Source organism: Cetorhinus maximus, chromosome 22 (assembly GCF_964194155.1).
Source record: "Cetorhinus maximus chromosome 22, sCetMax3.hap1.1, whole genome shotgun sequence".
Lineage (NCBI taxonomy): Eukaryota > Metazoa > Chordata > Chondrichthyes > Lamniformes > Cetorhinidae > Cetorhinus > Cetorhinus maximus.
The window spans coordinates 28,511,393-28,532,436 of NC_135900.1; the positions used below are offsets into that span (position 1 = coordinate 28,511,393).

Sequence of the window (21,044 nt, forward strand, 5' to 3'; positions counted from 1 at the left end):
CCAACTCACACAATCACAAACCCATCACACATCCACAAGAATCTCACTTACTGTCAGTTCAAGGGACATCAGCATTCACTCTATCACACACATCTTCGTTGTCCTCATCCTGTCCATGGGACCACTCACCATCCACACATGCCAGGCATACCTATCATCACCTCGACTACAGCTCCTCACACCCAGCTTCCTGTAAGGACTCCATCCCAGTCTCTCAGTTCCTTCGCCTCCGTCGCATCTGTTCTGATGATGCTACCTTCAAAAACAGTTCCTCTGACATGTCCTCCTTCTTCCTTAACCGAGGTTTTCCACCCACGGTCGTTGACAGGGCCCTCAACCGTGTCCGGCCCATCTCCCGCACATCCGCCCTCATGCTTTCTCCTCCCTCCCAGAAACATGATAGGGTCTCCCTTGTCCTCACTTATCACCCCACCAGCCTCCGCATTCAAAGGATCATCCTCCGCCATTTCAGCCAACTCCAGCATGATGCCACCACCAAACACATCTTCCCTTCACCCCCCCGGCGGCATTCCGTAGGGATCGTTCCCTCCGGGACACCCTGGTCCACTCCTCCATCACCCCCTACTCCTCAACCCCCACCTATGGCACCTCCCCATGCCCACGCAGAAGATGCAACACCTGCCCCTTCACTTCCTCTCTCCTCACCGTCCAAGGGCCAAAACACTCCTTTCAAGTGAAGCAGCATTTCACGTGCATTTCCCCTAACTTAGTCTACTGCATTCGTTGCTCCCAATGCAGTCTCCTCTACCTAGGAGAGACCAAACGTAAACTGGGCGACCGCTTTGCAGAACACCTGCGGTCTGTCCGCAAGAAAGACCCAAACCTCCCTGTCGCTTGTCATTTTAACACTCCACCCTGCTCTCTTGCCCACATGTCTGTCCTTGGCTTGCTGCATTGTTCCAGTGAAGCCCAACGCAAACTGGAGGAACAGCACCTCATCTTCCGACTAGGCACTTTACAGCCTTCCGGACTGAATATTGAATTCAACAACTTTAGATCTTGAACTCCCTCTTCCATCCCCACCCCCTTTCCGGTTCTTCCCCCTCCCTTTTGTTTTTTCCAATAATTTATATAGATTTTTCTTTTCCCACCTATTTCCATTATTTTAAAATCTACAACTAATACCTTGTCAGTCTTTCCACCCCACCCCTACTAGAGCTGTACCTTGAGTGTCCTGCCATCCATTCTTAATTAGCACATTCTCTTAGATAATATCACCACCTTCAACACCTCTTTGTTCCTTTATCTGTGACATATTTTGATTATCTGCTCCTATCACTGCTTGCTTGTCCCTACAACCACCCCCTCCCCCAACTTTTCTCCCCCCACCTTAAACCAGCTTATAATTCACCCCTCTCCTAATATTACTCAGTTCTGTTGAAGGGTCGTGAGGACTCGAAATGTCAACTCTTTTCTTCTCCGCCGATGCTGCCAGACCTGCTGAGTTTTTCCAGGTAATTCTGTTTTTATTTTGGATTTCCAGCATTGTAGTAGTTTTTTGTTTTTATACTTATCATCTGGCCTGGCAGAGATCCCGCTTACACACTCCCCATCTATACTCATGCAGGACAAGCTGGCACACAAAAAGAGGGAAAGGTTGCAGATTGGTGGAGGAATGCCTGAAATCAAGACTTTGGAAATAGAGTCATCCAGCTGGCCGGCGAAGATCTGGACCATTCCTGTGCTGACGGTGAGGTTGGCGGTGCTCAACCAAGTGAGGATCCAGCAGTGCAACATCCATCAGACAACCATGCTGTGAGTTAGTTCCCTGTTCACAGTCCCCTGCCATGCACTAATTATCTCTCCTTGCTTTCACAGGCACATCTGGGAGACAGCTGACGGAGCCGATGACCCAGGGCCTCCAACCCCGAAGAAACCTCTGAAGAGGAATCTGAAGGCACCTTAATTTAAGTCCCATCAAAGCACTCACCCACACCCTCCACCAGCACAAAGACACACACCTCAGTGGGACCTAGCTTTAGAGTAGCCTCGGGATCACAAGCAGTTGAATACACCCACAGCAGGCGAAGGCAGGGGCGTCCCAGGTGTCTGGCACTCGGAGGACTGCTGGAGATCAGAAATCTGCTGAGCCCAAGTCAGATGACGACACTCTGGAATCAGTTATGTCTCAGTTGCTGGAGCTGCAAAGGCAAGCTCTGGAACATCAGGAAGGGATGTCCGCTGCACTACTTAGATTGCAAGGCACGATAAAGGAGGCTGTCCGCCTACAGTCTGAGGTGATAGCGCCAGCATGCTAAAGCACCAAGGTCAACACTGGTAGGATGGTGGTCTTCATGGAGACCTTGTTCCAGGACATAGGTCCTGCACTACTGCAAGGGCTGAACTCCATCGCTTATGCCATAGTTGGCCTCCAATAGAGTGTACGTGAGAGAAGTGTGGGGCAGCTCGGTCTCACTCCAGCTCCTCCTTCTCCTCAAGGAGTCAGCCAGGAGCCGTCGGGCACTCATAGGGAGTAGGACCAGCTCGACACCCCGGGCCCATCCACCCAGGTGACCCCGGGAGTGTCTGGCCCATCCAAATCCCCTCTTCCTGGGACTCCAGCAGTTCCAGCTCCACAGGCTAAGGAAGGTGCCACTGCCACACAGCAGGACCCCAAAAGCAGGCCGGGGCCCTCTAGGTCTCGGTCCTCCAGAGGATTCCCGCCAACGTCATCACAATAGGAGACAGGGTGTAGCAGTCAGTAGACTGCCTCCACCTCCACTGTGGATGTTGGGGGAGCACCAAGACGTAGTGACAGGGTTAGGAAGGTTAAGAAGATGTAGTTGCACAGCCTGAGCATGGGTGTTAATCACTTGTACATAATGTTCATTATTGCAAATAAACTGCCAAGAATGTCTCCTTGCCTATGGCTCCTTGTTATGATGAACAGTGTTCCTGTCTCTCAGATGTGAAACCTTGGTTCCTGCACAAGATAAAGGCAGGTATTTCAGTTCAGGGCCTCTTCCCTGTGCTTTGTTCAGCCTTCAGACCAAAGTGATAGTCCAGCCTCACACTCACTGGACACATGACTAATGCCTTGATGGTGCTTGTCATTGCTGCCAGAATGTCGTGGGCAGGTGTCACAGAGTTCTCTATTCTCTCTATGTGCTCTCAGGTGGGGCTGGCACCCATCTCATCAGTATCTGTGACCAGCGACACTGTGTTACTTAAGGGGTCAGGTGTTGAAGGCTGACAAAGGATTAGGTGCATTTAAAGTTTCACGGCTGCATCTCTATGATATGACTCTGATCACAAAGCACAAGTGATCTGCCCTCGGCCAGACAGGAGTCAAACGTTCACAGATGCAATGTGAGGATCTGTGGTGTCTCCTCACTGTATGTCATCATCATCCTCCACAAATCTAGCAGCTATGAGGGCCTCCTGAGTGCGCCTGCCTCATCTGGCCAATGCGATGGCCTCATCCCCGTCATTGTTGCCTTTGAGGACCTCCTCACCCTCATGCCTGGCAACATCCTCCAGCTCCTCCATCACCTCCTCAGCAATCTCCTCTCCCTGGTGCAGCACCAGGTTGTAAAGGGGGCAGCAGATGACGATGATGAGTGACACCTTCTGTGGACTATATTGCAGGGCTCCACCAGACCGGTCCAGCCAACGTAACCTCATTTTCTGCATCCCAATGGTTTGCTCCAACAAGTTGCGAGTTGCAGCATCAGCTTCATTATACCTTTGCTTGGCTGCAGCCTGAAGCCACCGCATGAGTGCCATAAGCCAAGTCCTCTGCAGGTAGCCCTTGTCCCCGAGGAGCCAACCTTACAGCCTCTCTGGACCCTGGAAGATTTCAGAGATCTGAGACTTGATAAGGATTTAGGAGTCATGGACACTCCCTGGGAACTGTGTGCAGACCTGCAGGATGTGTTTGTGGCGGTCCCACACCAGCTGAACATTCAGCGAATGGAAGCCCTTGCGGTTGATGTAGTTGACTGCTTGTTACCACGGAGATCTGAGCGCCACGTGAGTCAATGGCACCCTTCACCTGTGGGAAACCCGAGATCTGGGCAAATCCAATCGCTCTTGCATCCTGGCTTTCCTGGTCTCAGGCAAAATATACAAAGTTGTGTGCCCTCGTGAAGATAGCATCTGTGACCTCATGGATGCATTTGTGGGAGGAAGCTTGTGATTTCCGACATGGGTCACCTGTGGAGCCCTGAAAGGAGCCACTGGCATAAACATTGAGCACCACGGTCACTTTCACAGCCACGGGCAATGGATGCCCTCCATGTCCCCGTCGTGCCAAACCCTGCAGCAGCTGGCAGATGTGACCGACCAGTTCCCTAGACACGTGCAGTCTTCGGCGACACTGGTTCTCGGTCATATAGAGGAATGAAAGACACTGTGTAAAGAGACCCTGGGTCTAGCTATGTGCCAAACCAATTACAGCTCGCTGTGGCTCTTCAGTGGCGTGTGCAGGAGCCCCAGCTTCCCCTTCTTCCTGAGGGTGCTGCTCCTTCTTCTGCACAGCCAGGCAACTCAGTCGCTGTCAGCCTCTTCTCCTTCGTTTCCACTCTCTGTAAGCCGTGAGGCATACAGCGAGGTCACCAGGCTCCATGCTCCTGATGTACTCCTCCTAAAGGATGAAAGAGAGAGACACGTGGGTTAGCTTGGGTGCACTCAGAACCTCTCTTTGGTTAATTCTGAAGGCCACTTAATGCATCTTGGAGAGTGCTAGCCACCACTTGGATGACCAGAGTTTAGTGCGCTGCATGAGACACATGGGTTAGCTTGGGTGTACTCAGAACCTCTCTTGGTTAATTCTGAAGGCCACCACTTGGATGACCAGAGTTTAGTACGCTGCATGGCTGCCCGAAATCCCACCCACCTCCTCCCCACTCCACCTGACCGATTAGCGGCAGTCTTGCCCACTGGACTGCATGCTGTGCTCTCAGCTCAGGCGCAAGCATTCTCCTAACCCGCACTGCAAGCTGCACTGTTAGCTTGAACCATGGGGGAGACTGGTCCAAACCTGAATGATGACATTGCAAGGGGCTGTGAGTGCCTCCACCAGTGACTGCTCCATGGCCAACTTTAGCAAGGAGATTGTGACAACGTGCCCAGTCGTCCAACAGTTCTACAGTCCATAGAACGCCCATTAGTTTGCAGTCTGTGTCAGAGGGGTGAAAAGTTCAGGAGCATTTGGCGGTACTTTCATGCCTCTGCGTTGCTTGAGTGGGCAGACAAACTAGTGGCCCAACTCCAAGCATGTCAATGTGGCTGCGCCTGAACTGTCTCAGCTGCAGAGGAATGGTCACTTTATAATAGGCTTCCCTAATGCGTGACTACTTCCCTACCCCCACCCTGCACATGCTTGTGCTCTACCAGCAACTGCAGTGCAGCCCTTGCCCGCCCCCACACCCCCCAAGTTGCCTCGACCACAGTGCAGTCCTTGCCCCCCACCCCCAAGTCGCCTTGGAAAGACAAGTTTTTGCTTGTGAGCTGGAGACTGTTTAGTGTTCACAGTACTCAAAATACAGAACAATATATGTAGCTAAAAAACTGAATAATGAATTTCTAAAAATGAAGAAGTCTAACAAAATCCTGATTTATCTTAAATAAGAGGTACTCCTACTTGAACAGCTTTTGTCCTGGACTCCCACAAATGCACTGCTGCAGCCTGTTTCAAATGCCACGATGTTGGATGGGTTTTGCTATTATTATTTTGATTTATCTTTCCTCTGACAGAAAAAATAATGTTTTCTATTGGAGATGAAAGTGACCACGCAATCTACAGATAGGTGGAAAGAATAGCTCTACATCAGTTGGAATTAATATAAATTCTTCTGGAATTACAGTATTGAAGGTCATGAATGTCCATGGAGGCTGTTTCCACTCTGTGGCCACAACTTTACTGAATTTCTGATGCAACTCCAGCAAAGTCATAAGTGGCACAGGTCCTTTACTTAATTTAGCCTTTATACATGTAGCAATCCCACAGATTTTCTAACATTTTGCTTCACAATTATTTCTTGGACATTGCAAATAGCAATTTGTGACCTACATTGACCTGTGCCTTTCACAAAATCATGTTATCCATTGTTGTTATTATTACATGTAAGCCCTTGTTGGTGCACAAATCTACATGCTAGTCTGCAAACTTCAGAAAAACTGAAATAAAATTCAGTCCTCGGCTATATAAAGTGAGCATGTAAAAGAAAAACAAAGGACTAGAAATTGTTGGAAAATTAATGATGAGTGCATGGCACCCTCCATTGTTAGTGCTAAGAAAAAACAAGAAATTTGTGGCGAGGGAGAGATATGTCATGAGCTCCAGTTTGCCACAAATTGCTGGCCAATTGCCACCACTTTGCAATTTGCTCCACAAAAACCAATAAATATTAGCATCTCGCCATGAGCCTTCCCATTTGCCATTTCTGTTCGCCTGACCAGTCCATTGATAACTTCCTGCAGTGTGCGAAATAGGCAGTGGGTGCTAGTTAAGTTAGTTCTACCAGGATCTACACTTTAAATATTAGACTGACCTTTCTTTTGTCAGATGTTAATAAATTTGCCAAGGTCAGTCTAATATTTAAAGTGTAGATCCTTTTTATGGCCACCCTTCCTTATCTCTCCCTTGATTTAGTGTTTAATTTTGCTCTTGCCTCTGTTTAGGTTTCTGTACATTAAATCTGTTATATAAATGGAAGCTTCTATTACTGGTAGAACTAACTTGACTAGCACCCAGATGTTAACCTGTCTTTTCCTTAAGAAGCTTACACTGCCTATTTGTAGTGGGGGGCGGGGGCGGGGGTCCTCCATGCCCACTGATCTCCTGCTCAAGTTGTCCTTCCATCTTGTGGGTGAACAGCAACAAGGGCTGGGCAACAAGTGCTGGCCAGTGACACCCACATCCCATGAAAGAATGCATTTTAAAAAGCCTCAAAAATGGCTGCTGCTTGCCCTCTAAATTGGTCCTACCTCCTTTCCAATCCTAGTAGTTGGGTGGCAAATGTGACTCCTGGTCAATTAAGCACAACAAAGTTGAGGCAATTCTGCATTTCCAGGTTGGCATAAATCGGGACCAGGAAGTCCTCATGATATCAGGATTATGACCAGGAATTGAAATCCTGCCCACTGTGTGGATTTTCTCTTCCCATTCCCCTAACTAGTTTATGTTATACAAATCAAACAACTGTAAAGGATCAGTTTTTTTGCATGAAAAGAATAACAATATCTTAGTTTAACCACTAGTCATCATACTTTCCATGTTACTGTAAGGTTTCTGGTGCAGAATAAAGTCAAAGAGTCTGTATATGCAGTGAAAGCAGTAATTTGGAAATATTTTGGCACATAAACAGCTGCTTAACGCTTACAAAAAAATTATTTCAAGGGATGTGGGTGTCGTTGGCTTGGCCAGCATTTATTGATGGTCAGGATGGTGTGTGGCTTGGAGGGGAACTTGCAAATGATGGTGTTCCTGTGCATCTGCCGCCCTTGTCCTCCAAGGTGGTAGAGGTCGTGGTTTGGAAAGTGCTGTTGAAGGAGCCTTGGTGAGTTCCTGCAGTGCATCTTGTAGATGGCATACATTGCTGGCACTGTGCCTCAGTGGTGGAGGAAGTGAATGTTAAGGTGGTGGATGGGGTGCCAATCAAACGGGCTGCTTTGTCCTGGATGGTGTTGAGCTTATTGAGTGTTATTGAAGCTGCATTCATTCAGGCAAGTGAGAAGCAATTCATCACACTCCTTATTTGAGTCTTGTAGATGGTGAACAGGCTCTGAGGACTCAGAAGGTGAGTTACTCACTATAGAATTTGCAGCCTCTGACCTGCTCTTGTAGCCACAGTATTTACATAGCTAGTCCAGGTCAGTTTTTGGTCAATGGGTAACCCCCAGAATGTTGATAGTGGGGGTTTCGGCCATGGTAATGCCATTGAATGTCAAGTGAAGGTGGTTTGATTCTCTCTTTTTGGAGATGGTCATTGCCTGGCACTTGTGTAGTGCGAATGTTACTTGCCACTTGTCAGCCCAAGCTTGGATATTGTCCAGATCTTGTTGCATTTGGACATGGACTGCTTCGGTATGAGTCACGAGTGCTGTTGAACATTGTGCAATCTTCAGTGAACATCTCCACTTCTGACTTTATGATGAAGGGAAGGTCATTGATGAAGCAGCTGAAGATGGTTGGGCCATCTGGATACTAGTGATGTCCCGGGACTGAGATGATTGGCCTTCAACAACAGCAATCATCTTCCTTTGTGCTAGGTATGACTCCAGCCAGTGGAGAGTTTTCTCTCTGAGTCCCATTGGCTCCAGTTTTTCTAGGGCTCCTTGATGCCATACTTGGTCAAATGCTGTCTTGAAATCAAGGGCAGTCACTTTCACCTTACCTCTTGAGTTCAGCTCTTTTGTCCATGTTTGGATCAAGGCTGTAATGAGGTCAGGAGCTGAGTGGCCCTGGCAGAACCCAAACTGAGTGTCAGTGAGCAGGTTATTACTGAGTAAGAGCCATTTGATTGCATTGTCGACAACCCCTTCCATCACTTTGCTGATGATCGACAATGGTCTGATGGGGCAGTAATTGGCTGGATTGGATTTGTCCTGCTTTTTGTGGACAAAACATACCTGGGTAATTTTCCACAATGCCAGGTCGACACCAATGTTGTAGCTGTACTGGAACAGCTACTTCTGGAGCTCAAGTCTTCAGTACTATTGCCGGAATGTTGTCAGGGCCCAGTGCCTTCAGCTGTTTCTTGATATCATGTGGAGTGAATCGAGTTGGCTGATGACTGGCACCTGTGATGCCGGGGACCTCAGGAGGAGGCCAAGAAAGATCATTCATTCGGCACTTCTGCTTAACATTTTTGCTTAACACAAATGCATGCTAAATTGAAAAATAATAAGGCCTTGTGGATTGGTTTAAGCTGGTAATAGATTAATTGATCATGTAAATAGTGTTATTAGCTGTTCTCTAATTGGCATTTTTGGATCATTGTGTAAATTATTTTAGTGAGATATTAATCTTGCAGCAAGGGACCAGTGTAGTGTAGCCTCAGTAAGAGTTGAGCCTTAGGGAGAGTTTAGCCTTGGGTTGCAGTTAGACGAAAATTAAATTAAATTACTGCATTTGAATTTATCCTTTTTTTAAGAAAAGGGAAACAATTTTATTTAATATGTGGGATAGCTGAAGTTTTTGACATACAATACCCATATGATGTGGAAAGACCTGATTGTATTTTGTGTCCCAGGTGATCACATGCATGCAAATATCCCAACTATTTCTGCTCAAGCTCAAAGTTTCCCAGTTTGAGTAACATTCCATCACAGAGGAAGTTGAAAGTTTCTGGAATGCACATTCATGAGGAATGCAGTTGGATAACCATCCTTCAGATAAGGGAAAAAAGCCGAGATGCACTGCAGAAATCTTCTGAGAATGTTGAATTAACAACCAGGTAATACCTGTGACAGTAACAACAGAGTGGAGAAGGACAACCACAAGAAATATCATGTTATTGTGCAGCAAATTACTGTAAGAGGAATAGGTCTTAAGCACAGAAACATTGTAATAAAAAAAGCTTCTGTAGTTTGGAAGAAGATAGGCACTATAAGGATGAAGCTCTTGGGAAGAAACAATAAGATATTCAGCCACGTTCAGTAAGAAACAAAACTTCATGTGCTATTAAAACAATGGATCCATTATTATTATTATCTCTTCCTACTAGACTCTCTCTGCTGGTACATGTGTGTATGGTAGGCTTAAGTGGACAAAATGCACAATGCAATTCTCATACACTCTATATACCACAACCAAGAGTCCTGAATACTAAGTTGCCTCCTGGGTACCAGGGTAAGGGATTTAATGGAATGGTTAAAAAAGATTTTAGAGTGGGCAAGAGAATAGCCAGAAATTTTGGTTCATAGTGAACAAATGACATAAGAAGAAATACAACAGAATGAAATTGTGCAAATGCTGTTTCAATAATTAGGAGACAGATTAAAGAATTAGAGCTTAGTGGTTGTAATTTCAAGATAATTCTCAGTGTCACCTGCTAGTGAATATAGGAATAGCAAGGGAGTTAAAATCATGGTGGCTAGATGGTGTTCACTCCTGGGATGTTGGGATGATTTTTGGAGATGGATGGTTCTGATAGGATTGATTGGCTTTACCTTAACTAGACTTGGGTAGGATTTAAAGCACTATGGCTTGCAGAGGAAATAAGAACAAAATGAGGAAGCAGAATGGAACAAGGAGGATAAGGAAGGTAAAAAGGAACAGCAGGAAATTGTTAATAGATCAGGAGGAGGTTTAAAACAACTAAGATTGCCAAACTGACAGAGGCTGGTTTGAGTTGCTTTTCCATCAAAGAACAAAGTATTACAAATAAAATTGATGAGTAAGAGACACAAGCTGTACTGAGGGAATGTCAAAATATTCAAGGAGGGTAGAGTAGAAATAAAAGTAGGGATGCCTGTGTTAAACATAGATTTCACTACAGCTATAGAATCTTATCTTCTAATAGACATTGTGAAAAAAAGCTGTACGTGTTCTGCATTACCTTTGTAATACTTTTTGTATAATGTGCAAATGACGTGTATTTAACCATTGCACACCACCTACAACCAGAACTGTTTGATCGCTGTTTTCTAAAGGATGTGACCTGAAAGCAAAAACAGACAAGATTCTCAAATTACAGTAACTGCATTGTATTATGTATATTTGCTCACAATTGACTTTATAGTTATATGATGTACTGATAATTTAATAAAACCTTTAAAGGCAAGATATCAAAATGCTCCCAGTGTTCTATATATAATTACCTTTGGAATTGGATTCGTAATGGCTCAGTGCAAATTTACTGAATGATTTAATACAGCGCAGTATAGACTAGCAAGATCCCAGCTTTGATACTTGGTCTAGATGATCTCATCCAAAATAGTGGTATGGATTCTTCAATTGGCTATAATTGACATTCTGGGCCATGGTTCTCAAGTGTGACTAGCGGTGAGTATTTGGTTGTCAGATAAGGTAAGATCAGCTAGCCCTTGCTGCCCTTCATGGTAGAAATGGTTTGCCATTATTCTCTAGTTTCATCACAAATTGGGTGAGGTAACACATGCCTGTTGGAAACTGTGGAACTGTTTAATAGCATAGGTCACTCCCTCAAGAGTGAAAAAATAGAAAAAAAATGTAAATTTCTCCCAATAGTTGCTAGCCAACAACTTCAGAATTTCATTCTGTTTTTAAATAACAACCAAGCTGCATTACAATTAAGGAATGCCCTAAGTTCTGTTACAAGATATTAAAGTCAATTTTATTAATTGACAATTATGTGAGTAGTTTTATTTTGTATTGCAAAGTTACTGCCTAAATCAATAACTAGTTTCTCAGTTTTCACATATGTTAAACAAAGATCCAATCTGCTTACTTGGGGTGGAAGGGAAAGGTCTTTGAAAAAGAGTAGGGAAGTTATCCTTGGTGTCCTGGCCAATATTTATCCCTCAATCAACATCACCAAATAGGCATTTGGTCAATATTATATTGCTGTTTGCAGAAGTTTGCTGTGCGCAAATTGGCTGCCGCATTTCCATTACAATATTAGTTCAGAAATATTTCATCAGCTGTAAAGCACTTTGAGATGTCTGGCAGTCATGAAAAGTGCTACATAATTGCAAGCCTTTCTTTTATCTTCTGTGTGCTCTGTGCCACTGAAATAATCAAATTTGCAATCAGCACCTGAAATTAGGATATACTTTAAAATATACTTCACTGTTGTAGAAAAGGTATTACTGAAATGCTCTTATGTCCTCTTAGCACTTTTTAAATTTGTAATATTTTATTAAAATTGATTTTTTTTCCAACAGTATTGCTAGAGATTGAATTAAGACCTGAAATTGCTACTGGCGGTTCAGTAAGTTTAGTCAGTGAGTAGATAATTCACACTACAGGCAGTCCCAATGTAATTATTGAGCCAGATAGCCTGCCAATAGTCAGTGTCAAAGCTCAGATATGCATAATGGCTATTTAGGTAAGGTACTGGCGAGCGCCCATGAAACCAGGCCCTGGGCAAAGAGTCAATAGATTCATGAGGAGGGGAACAGAAAAACTGGTGTGAAAAAAAACTGAAATTAGGGAAGATTTGTAGTACCTTTGTACAAGTTGCTCCAAAGTCTTTTCAAATGTAGGCCTCTGATTTAAACTCAGCCAGAACTGGGGATAATAAGCATAGCTGGTGAATGTCTTTCCTCCATTTAAATTGGAATAGAATTTAGTGTCATGAGCTTTGTCCCATTCCTGAAGTGTTTCATTTACTTCCTCCATAAGGTAGTACATCATTCCCCTGTTGGTTGAATCTCCAATAAAAAGAACCTGATAGGTGAAAAAGAAAAATGCATCAAATATGACGTAGTCCAATAGTCCCATGCAAAAACTGGCAAGTAGAGTAACACCTGAGGACTCTAAAAAATGACACATTTTCACAAACACGATTAAAGAAGAGCAAATATCTGCAATCATACATCACAATTAAGTGGGAAACAGGTTTGTCGTATAAAATAAAAACAGAAAATGCTAGAAATACTCAGCATGTCTCAGCCTATTATCTGTTTTACTCTCTGCAGGTACTGCCTGACCCACTGAGTAACTCCAGCATTTTCTGTTTTGTTTCAGATTTCCAGCATCTATATTATTTTGTCTTTGAACAAAGATTTGTTTAACTGGCTTTAATCCTACTATTTGTCCCGTATCCTATCCCAGTTTTGTTTTAAATACAGCTTAATTTTGATTAAACGTCCTGTATAATTTTTGTTTAGTTACAAAATTCTGCTTTCCTTTCCTTTCACCTATAAAAGCTGACCACATGTAGTGCTTCAGTTTGGTTCATTCATTGTAAAAATGTCTTCATTGTTAGAAGATGGAGGACAATCTTTTGTTGTGAGGAGAGACTAGTGAACTTGGATTTGTTTCATTAAAACAAATGAGTACTAATAGAGAGGCTAAAAATTTAAAGACTTTGATAAAGTAAAGGGAGAAAATCATTTCCACTAGTCAGTAACTGGAGAGCATAAATTTAACAGTCAACAAAAGCACAAAAGGAGAGGTCAGGAGAATTTCTTTACACAGAAGCTTGTCAGGCTGTGGAATGGTCTCCAAAAGATTAAAGGTAGAAACAGTCCCCATAATGGTTTTAAAAAAGAAAGTGGATCAATACTTGAAGAAGAAAGATGTAGAAGGGAATGGGAAAAAAGCATGCAGGGACCAAACTTACAATTCTTTCAAAGAGCTAGTGTTGGCACAATTACTTCCTATGCTATAAAATTATGATTCTAACAACTTTTATCACACAGTAGTAGCATGTAATACTTGCGTGCTCTTAATATATTCAACCTGCACTAAATATTCAGTCAGTACATTGTAAAGATACAATTTTTATTCTACATTTGTGTTGTGTTATTTTTCTACAGGTCCAGATACAGTTATTTTACAGCAGTGAAAACAAAAGATGACAGAACTGTATGCAATTAGCACACAAATCTCTGGCACGTTAGCTCTGGTTAGGCCATAACTAGAGCATTGCATTCAGTTCTGGTCACCACACTTTAGGAAGGGTGCGAGTATTTTTGAGAGGGTGCAGAGAATATTCACCAGAATGGTTCCAGGGGTGAGGAATATTAGCTACAAGTTTAGGCTGGAGGAGCTGGGGTTGTTCTCAGAGCAAAGGAGATTGAGGGAAGATTTGACAGAGGTGTACAAGATTATGACAGGTTTAGATAAGATAGACAAAGAAAAGTTGTTCCCATTAGTTGATTGTATAAGGAGCAGGGGACACTGATTTAAGGCTTTGGGCAAGAGATTCAGGGGCTATGTGAGGGAGAACTTTTTTTTTTTACACAGTGAGTGGTACTAACCTGGAGCTCACTGCCTACGAAAGTGGTGGAAGTGGAGACGATGAATGATTTCAGAAGGAAACTAGATGGACACTTAAGGGTAATAAACTTGCAGGGCTACAGGGATAGAGCAGGTGAATGGGACTGATTGGATTGCTCTACAGAGAACTGGTATAGATTTGATGGGCTGAGAGGCCTCCATCTGTGCTATTACAACTCTGTGTTGTGTTGAGACAGTTATAACCACAGTACAATTATCAACACATTATAAATTTGCCCACAACTTCTGTTATGTCTTTCTGATCTCACAAATCAATTTGATATATTGTTACTAATCCACAGAACAATTCTTTGGGTATTTCCTCTCCATATGATTACCTGCAGTTACCTCTGCCTCACAAAGCTGAATGTTCCTCCACGCTCTGACAGTGTTGTAATGATGAAACTTTCTATCACAATATTGAATACTACAAAGTAGGATTCAACAAATTTAAAAATCTAAGTTCCGAGTTTTAATTCACAGCATTCATTGAGTGGATTAAAACAAATTCTAATTTGGATTTGAGTGTAAAAATGTTAGAACGGTCATTCAAGATGAAATCATTACATTCACTTGTTTTTTATTCAGCAGTATAGTTAAAGGTCCATTCAGAATATACTGTAGTAATGGAGTATGCTTAAGGATTCACCACATGGAACATGCAAAACAAACCTTCTTTCACAGAGGTTAGAATTAGGATGTATGGTTAAAACAATTTTATTAACAAAATATAGGTAGTGAAATAATCCCTGTGTTGTTAAGTTCTAACATAGTGAATATCCAGCCTATAAGCATTTAGTATTCGGAAACACATAGCTTAGAATGTTCTACTGCTTCAGCATGTCATGAAATGAAGATAACTTCACAAACTACAATATCAAATTCATTATGATATTTTTTGACATCATTGTATGTTTTATTTCTTCATGGGAGACAGTACTAAATGATAAAGACTTATTACATATTATTAGCATTTTACTGCATTACCAAAGTTCAGACACAAATTAAACACTGCCTATTTGGAACAATTTTTATTTGAAATTTTACCTTTATTTTCTTTGGCAAAGCCAGTTGGTTACTTTAAATTGCAGGTTAAAAAGATAAGTTAACTGACAGGTTTGTGCCAATATCTCATAATAATCCACTTTGTGGGAGTAAAAGTGCTTTGTGTGTAAGTATTACAGGGTGTCTAGGAGTGAATTTTGCTGTGATTTTTATGCTTGTATTAGCAAAGCAGCCACAATTTCTTTTGTCCATGCTCCTCAAATTTCTCACAAAATTAAAGCAAGTGTAAAGCACTTTAATTTACTGATCCAGTGTTAATCTTTTATGAACATAAGAACATGAGTAGCCCATTCAGCCCTTCAGGTGCCTGGAATGCCATTTAATTGAATTAATTTACAAAGACAGGTTTAATTAATAGTTTCAACCCAGTATTATCTTGGTAAATCTGCCCCCCCACTAAGACCAATATATCTTTTCTGAGTTGCTGTGCCCAGAAATACGCATAATATTCCAAATAGGATTTGGCTGTGACTTTGTTAAGCAGAATCCAATTGGGTCTTTGGAAAATGACTCAGAGTTCACTGTAAACGCATATTGTGAGTGGAATTTAATCTAGCCTCAATTAGTGCCTGTGCAGGAAAGCCGCCCACGAGCCTTCCTGCACCAAACCTAATTGGGTGGGTGAGAAGGAAGTGGGGCACCCTCCTGCCCGATTAAATGGCCCCCCCACTTCCAAATTTGCCACCAGGGGGCATTACTTTCTGCCCTATATTTCATAGCTCTGAGGAAAAGAATTAAAAGGAGCAGGATGGTGGCTGACTGTACTGGGAAAACTCTGTAAACTGAACTTTGAATGGCTACGTAAAATTTCACTGTATCCCATGCACTTGTTTTGCTCATCTTCTGTTGTGTGCAACAGCATAGCAGACAGGAATAAACAGTCGCCACCTGCCATCTATCTGAGGGCACGGGACAGAAATATCATTGGTGCTATGCCTCCTATGGAGGAATGTAAGCATGTACTTAAATGCCAGTACACTTACCTTGGCAATTTTCCTTACATTAACAAACCTATTCCTTATTTGGTCTGAGGTACAATGGACTTGGGTATCAAACTGAATCACTCTTTGGCCCCATCCAGGTAGCTGGAATATCTGCTTTAAGGGTTGGGTTGCTTTTAACTCTAAAGCCCTTTATGACTTGCTGAATTACCCAATTTTGTCTTCTGGTCAACCAGCAGCATTACTGCCTTCCCGCATGTCTTCCGTGCATAGATAATCTATCCAAATAAGCGGAGGGGCTTCCCAATGCAACTTTGACAGATTGGGTGCAACATTTCAGGATATACAAAATATAAGGACTTAAGGACCATTGGGATGTTGAGGCATCATGAAGGGCATTTTTGATACTGATTCACTTGTCAATTCCATATTTTGGACAGTTTTTACAGCACTGTAATATAAACAAGAGTTCAGTTCCAAATGCTGCACCCCCAACATTTGGAAATAGACCTTTGGAGAGTTTGATATGATTGGGTAATTCTTAGTTAGGTGGGCGGGGGTTGGTGTGGGGGTGGAGGGGGGGATAGTGTGGTGTGGTCATTTGGTAAATTTTGTTATTTTAGTTTACAGTTCCCCCAATGGGATCATAGCACCTCCTTTAAAATGTCCCAATTTTCAATGAAGTCGTGTTACTTCTTCTTTAACAATCAGAGAGACTTATGACAGATATTAAGAACAAGATTCAGTTACTAACTGCAAGATTATGGAGAGTACTGGAGAGAATTTAATAAAATAATGTGCAATTCAAAGAAAGGTTATGAAAAATGATTAGCAAGGAGCATTAAACTGAACTCTAAAACATTTTATAAACATACAGGGGTAAAGGTTGTTCCTGTAGTGCCATTTTAAGCACTACGCACACTACTTTGGTTCCTCAAAGGCATACAGCACCATGGGCTGCCACCTGCTCAGCCCATGTTCTTCAATGCTATCAGCTTGCTGTGCTTTCTGCCCATGGGAATCGACCTTGGCTTGCAATGGCGCTATGCAAACAAATTTCTCCCCCCATAATGTGTAAGTGGTTAGCTATCGAAAAATTTGGGTCCATTCGGGACCAAAAGGGAAATCTTCATATAGGGCTGAATTATCCCCCCGTCGGGTGGGTTGTGCGGGGGCGGGCGGGAGCAAGCGCGAACCCGATCGGTGCCCCCAATCGAATGCGCGCCGCTATTTTATGTGGGCGGGCCAGTTAAGGCCCACACAGCATGACGCACACCCGGAAGCGCTGAGCGCTCCCTGTGCGGGTGGGGGGGAGGAGATTCCCTGAATCGGGGCCTGCGCTCTTTCGTGCATGCACGCAAAAGAGCGCAGAAATCACCCTGAGGTACGGAGGTGCTTCAGGGAGATTAGTTTAAGTTCTGAAAAATTTAAGAAAGGGAAAAATAAAATTTTAAGGACATGTCCTCTCATGTGAAACTGTCACATGAGCTGGGACATGTCCATTGATTTTTTCAAAATTTTTTATTTGATTAATAAACCAAATATGAATGTGAAGGCCGCCTGGGCTCTTTGCCTGCCCGCCAACTTTAAGGTTGGACGGGCAGCATTATTAACAAATTTAGTTACTTTCTTAATGGCCTTAACAGACTCTTGACAGTTCAGCGGGCGCACAGCCGCAGCAGCTGCGCGCCCACTGAACTGATATCTAAATGACGCGCGGTGACGTCGGGACGCATGCCCGATGTCACCATGCATCATTTCACGCATCGGCAAGTGGGCCCCGCCCCCGCTCGCTGACCCGAAAATTCTGCCCATAGAGGCAAAAGGCAGATAAAGTATTAAATGAGTACTCTGCATTTATCTTCACAAAGGAAGAGGATGATTTGAAGGTTACGTGAAAAGAGGTGAGGAATGTTATGGACGGGATAGTAATAGATAGAAAAGACATACTAAAAAGCTTAGCATTACTGAAAGTTGAAAAGTCAGCTTGTCCAGATGAAATGCATCCTAGGTTCCTGAAAGAAGAAAAGGTAGAAATGGGAGAAACTTTGGTCACAATCTTCCAATTCTCATTATTTACAGGTGTAATGCTGGAGGACAAGAGGATTGCTAATGTTATACCAATATTCAAGAAAGGGGAGAGGGATAAACTAGAAAACCACAGGCCAGACAACCTAACATTGGTGGTGGAAATTATTGGAAACCATTATCAGAGGTAAAATAAAATTTCACTTGGAAAGGCATGGGTTATTCCAGGTGTGCCAACATGAACTTGTTAAAGGCAAATTATATCTGACTAAACTTGAATGAATTCTTCGACAAGGCATTGAATTATTTGAGAAGGTTGATCAAGGTAGTTTGGTAGATGAAACATATCTGGACTTTCAGGTGGCGTTTGACAAAGTGCTACCCAAGAGGCTTATTAAGAAGATGGAAGCCCATGGAATTATAGGGAAAGTCATGGTATGGATATAAAATATAAAAGTGACCGAGTTAACACTATCATCTTTTGACTTTTTAATGTGCTATGACTGCAAAGAAATTAATAAGTTAAATGAAGCTATTGCTCCTTACATTTAATTCACTTGCATCTAAATTTTAAGTAAATTGACAAAATAATATCCTTATTATGCACAAGTATTAATTGCGATCCAAGTCAATTGATTTAAAAGTATGACTGATTTATTTCCATTCTTATACAAGCTATTTTCTACTAGTAGATTCCTTCAGCTATGGGAGTACGACAGTCCACCATAGCAACACCACCTAAAATCACAATAACACTGCTCTATGATTAATGCAATAGGAGAATTTCTTTTGTTTCAGTTTTCTTCTTGAAGTAGTCTGTGAAGTAGTCCATCTCCATTCAGCACAATACCCATCACTGTGTTGTGCAGTTTTTCTATGCCAGTAGAATGCATCATTAGGTGGTTCAAATCTACAATGTTATTTCATTAGGGTATAGCTTTCTATTAAACTTCAATTCACTATGTGAAAAATTTTTTAGATATTTTTGTCATATTATTCTACTTTGCAGTACATTATTGAATAACGTTGCTAATGGCAGCGAAAAGACATATGGAACAAGCCCTTACCCTCCTTCCACTCATACACTGCTGAAGTTGACTTTTGGTCAGTGTAAAATGTTGACATTTGTCTGGCTGCCACCGTGCCTTCTGCCAATCACAAGTTTGGTTGTCAGAGCAGCTCAGACAAGGAACAACCCACTGCCCTGAAACAGTAACATAAAGAACCCAATTATTATCATGGAATTAATTTTTGATGTCTTGATAAGATCGGAATCATTTTTAATCTGTTGGCAAGATTGGAATCATTGGTGCACCATTATACTATACAGTTAAAAACACAAAGGAGGATGCCATTGTCTCCGGTTTTGGAGCACAAAACAACCACTTTCAGAGTGCCAAGACCCTCACCTGAATGATGCTACAATTACACCTAATGCCATATTGCTTTGGGTGATATTGAGGTGTTCTTGGCAACAGCCTAAAACAAATGGTAGGCCCCTTGAATGTGATACTGAAGGGCCTGAGGCCTATTTTACAAGCTTATTCTAGAATTTGGCAGAAGTGGTGGGCATACTCTATTCAGTTTTTCAGATCCTTAGCAGTCCTCAAAGCAGGCCACCATCGCATGCCATAATGTGGAGTCAGGTGGAACATACGTGTTCCTCCTGATTTTGTAAATATCCTGTGGACTGCTGGTCAGGCCATTTTACTCCACTCCTGCCCTCGTCTGGCTCCCTTGCCCCAGCCCAGCCCTGGAGACTGGAAGTGACCCTCAGATCAATGTCACAGCCCACTCAGTAAACGAGCCTTAGGACTCCCCCACCCCCCCACTTCAACGCACTTTTCTTTTGCAATTGTGAAATGACAGCACTTAAGGTTGTTAGAAGAGATTACAATAGAGTAATACAATCAACTGGTTCATTTCATTTAATAAGTCTTGAGCATGGTCATCTCGGTCTTGAGAGTTTGAAAATAGCAGAGTACATTTTGCAAATGGTGTTACATACAGGGCTTCGATTTTGACTAAGGGTGCTATTTTGGTGTATAAAAGGCAGGGCAATCAGGCTACCTGCCAGTGGAATGTATGAGAGGCCCAAACCATTTTGATGGTTAGTCCTCATTTGTCTATGATCGGCAAACTGCCCATGAGTTTTCAGGCACTAACTGGGACTTCACCAAGCAAGAGATTTCCCGTGGTCCTCTTATCAACAGGCCTATCAAGTGATGCTAACTCACCAATAATCTCCCTGATGCTCAGTTTTACTTACAGTGATGGTTAACAAAGTATTTATACTTTATTGAACAGAAATACATAAATGTTGTATCAGGATCTTTGCTAATATTTTCTACAGGTTATACCTATGCAAAGTTCTTCAATCAGGTAGAACTGATCAGAAAATTTACCCTAACATGCGAAGTATCCCGCTAGCCCAACTTGCATCTAAATCTGGACGGTAACTGAAATATAGCAGTATTGAAATCTCATGGAATGAGTGACCATAATGTGCTTAAATTTAAGGTTTTGTAGCGATCAGCTAGAACAAAAGTATTAGGAATGCAAGTGAACAGGGCACTAAGTGGAGCATACTGCACTACACTGCATTGACTCAACGTTATCACCATTATGCAGCTCTTCCTTGAGGCTCTGTAGCTACAAAGCCGAAAAAAGAAATACTTTTGTTAAGAGCTTCCATCTCACTAAGGAGGTTTCAAGTCAATCCACATTCAACAACCTCCTCTGAAAACTCTGCTCACATTTTGACAGCTGTGACAGTTCTACCACAGCAGCTGTGGCAATCCACAACATTCTAAAACATCAACACCATTCTAAAACAAACAACCCACAACATTCTAAAAAAGGAGTGCCTTTCAAAACTTCTCAAAAGTGCTGTTCAGCTACTGAAGTACTTTTATAGTCAATGTTGTTATGTAGAGAATTCTGACATCCAATTTTCACTTAGCAAGATTCACAAACAGAAAAGACCAGATGCTGGGGAATTGGATTTTTGGGCGTTATGAGGCCCCTTAAAGTTTCAAAATGGGGTCCATGGCACATGCGCACACTTGTGAGTCTGAGTATGCTGAATGCAACATGGGTAAATGGTTTAGTGACCT

The 21,044-nt window shown here is 42.7% G+C and overlaps 1 protein-coding gene across 3 annotated transcripts in view; it reads right to left on the reverse strand.

Moving 5' to 3' along the window:
* cped1 (cadherin-like and PC-esterase domain containing 1) overlaps window positions 1–21,044 on the reverse strand; it is a 281,530-nt gene that overhangs the window by 31,204 nt on the left and 229,282 nt on the right. For 2 of the 3 annotated variants that reach the window (XM_078567997.1, XM_078567995.1), the window contains exons 17-19: window positions 18,996–19,132; window positions 12,117–12,337; window positions 10,527–10,628 (exon numbers count right to left, since the gene is read on the reverse strand). In XM_078567997.1, the coding sequence (XP_078424123.1) occupies window positions 10,527–10,628; window positions 12,117–12,337; window positions 18,996–19,132 (460 nt within the window). The remainder of the gene's footprint in view (window positions 1–10,526; window positions 10,629–12,116; window positions 12,338–18,995; window positions 19,133–21,044) is intronic. The other variant, XM_078567996.1, reaches the window with a different exon arrangement.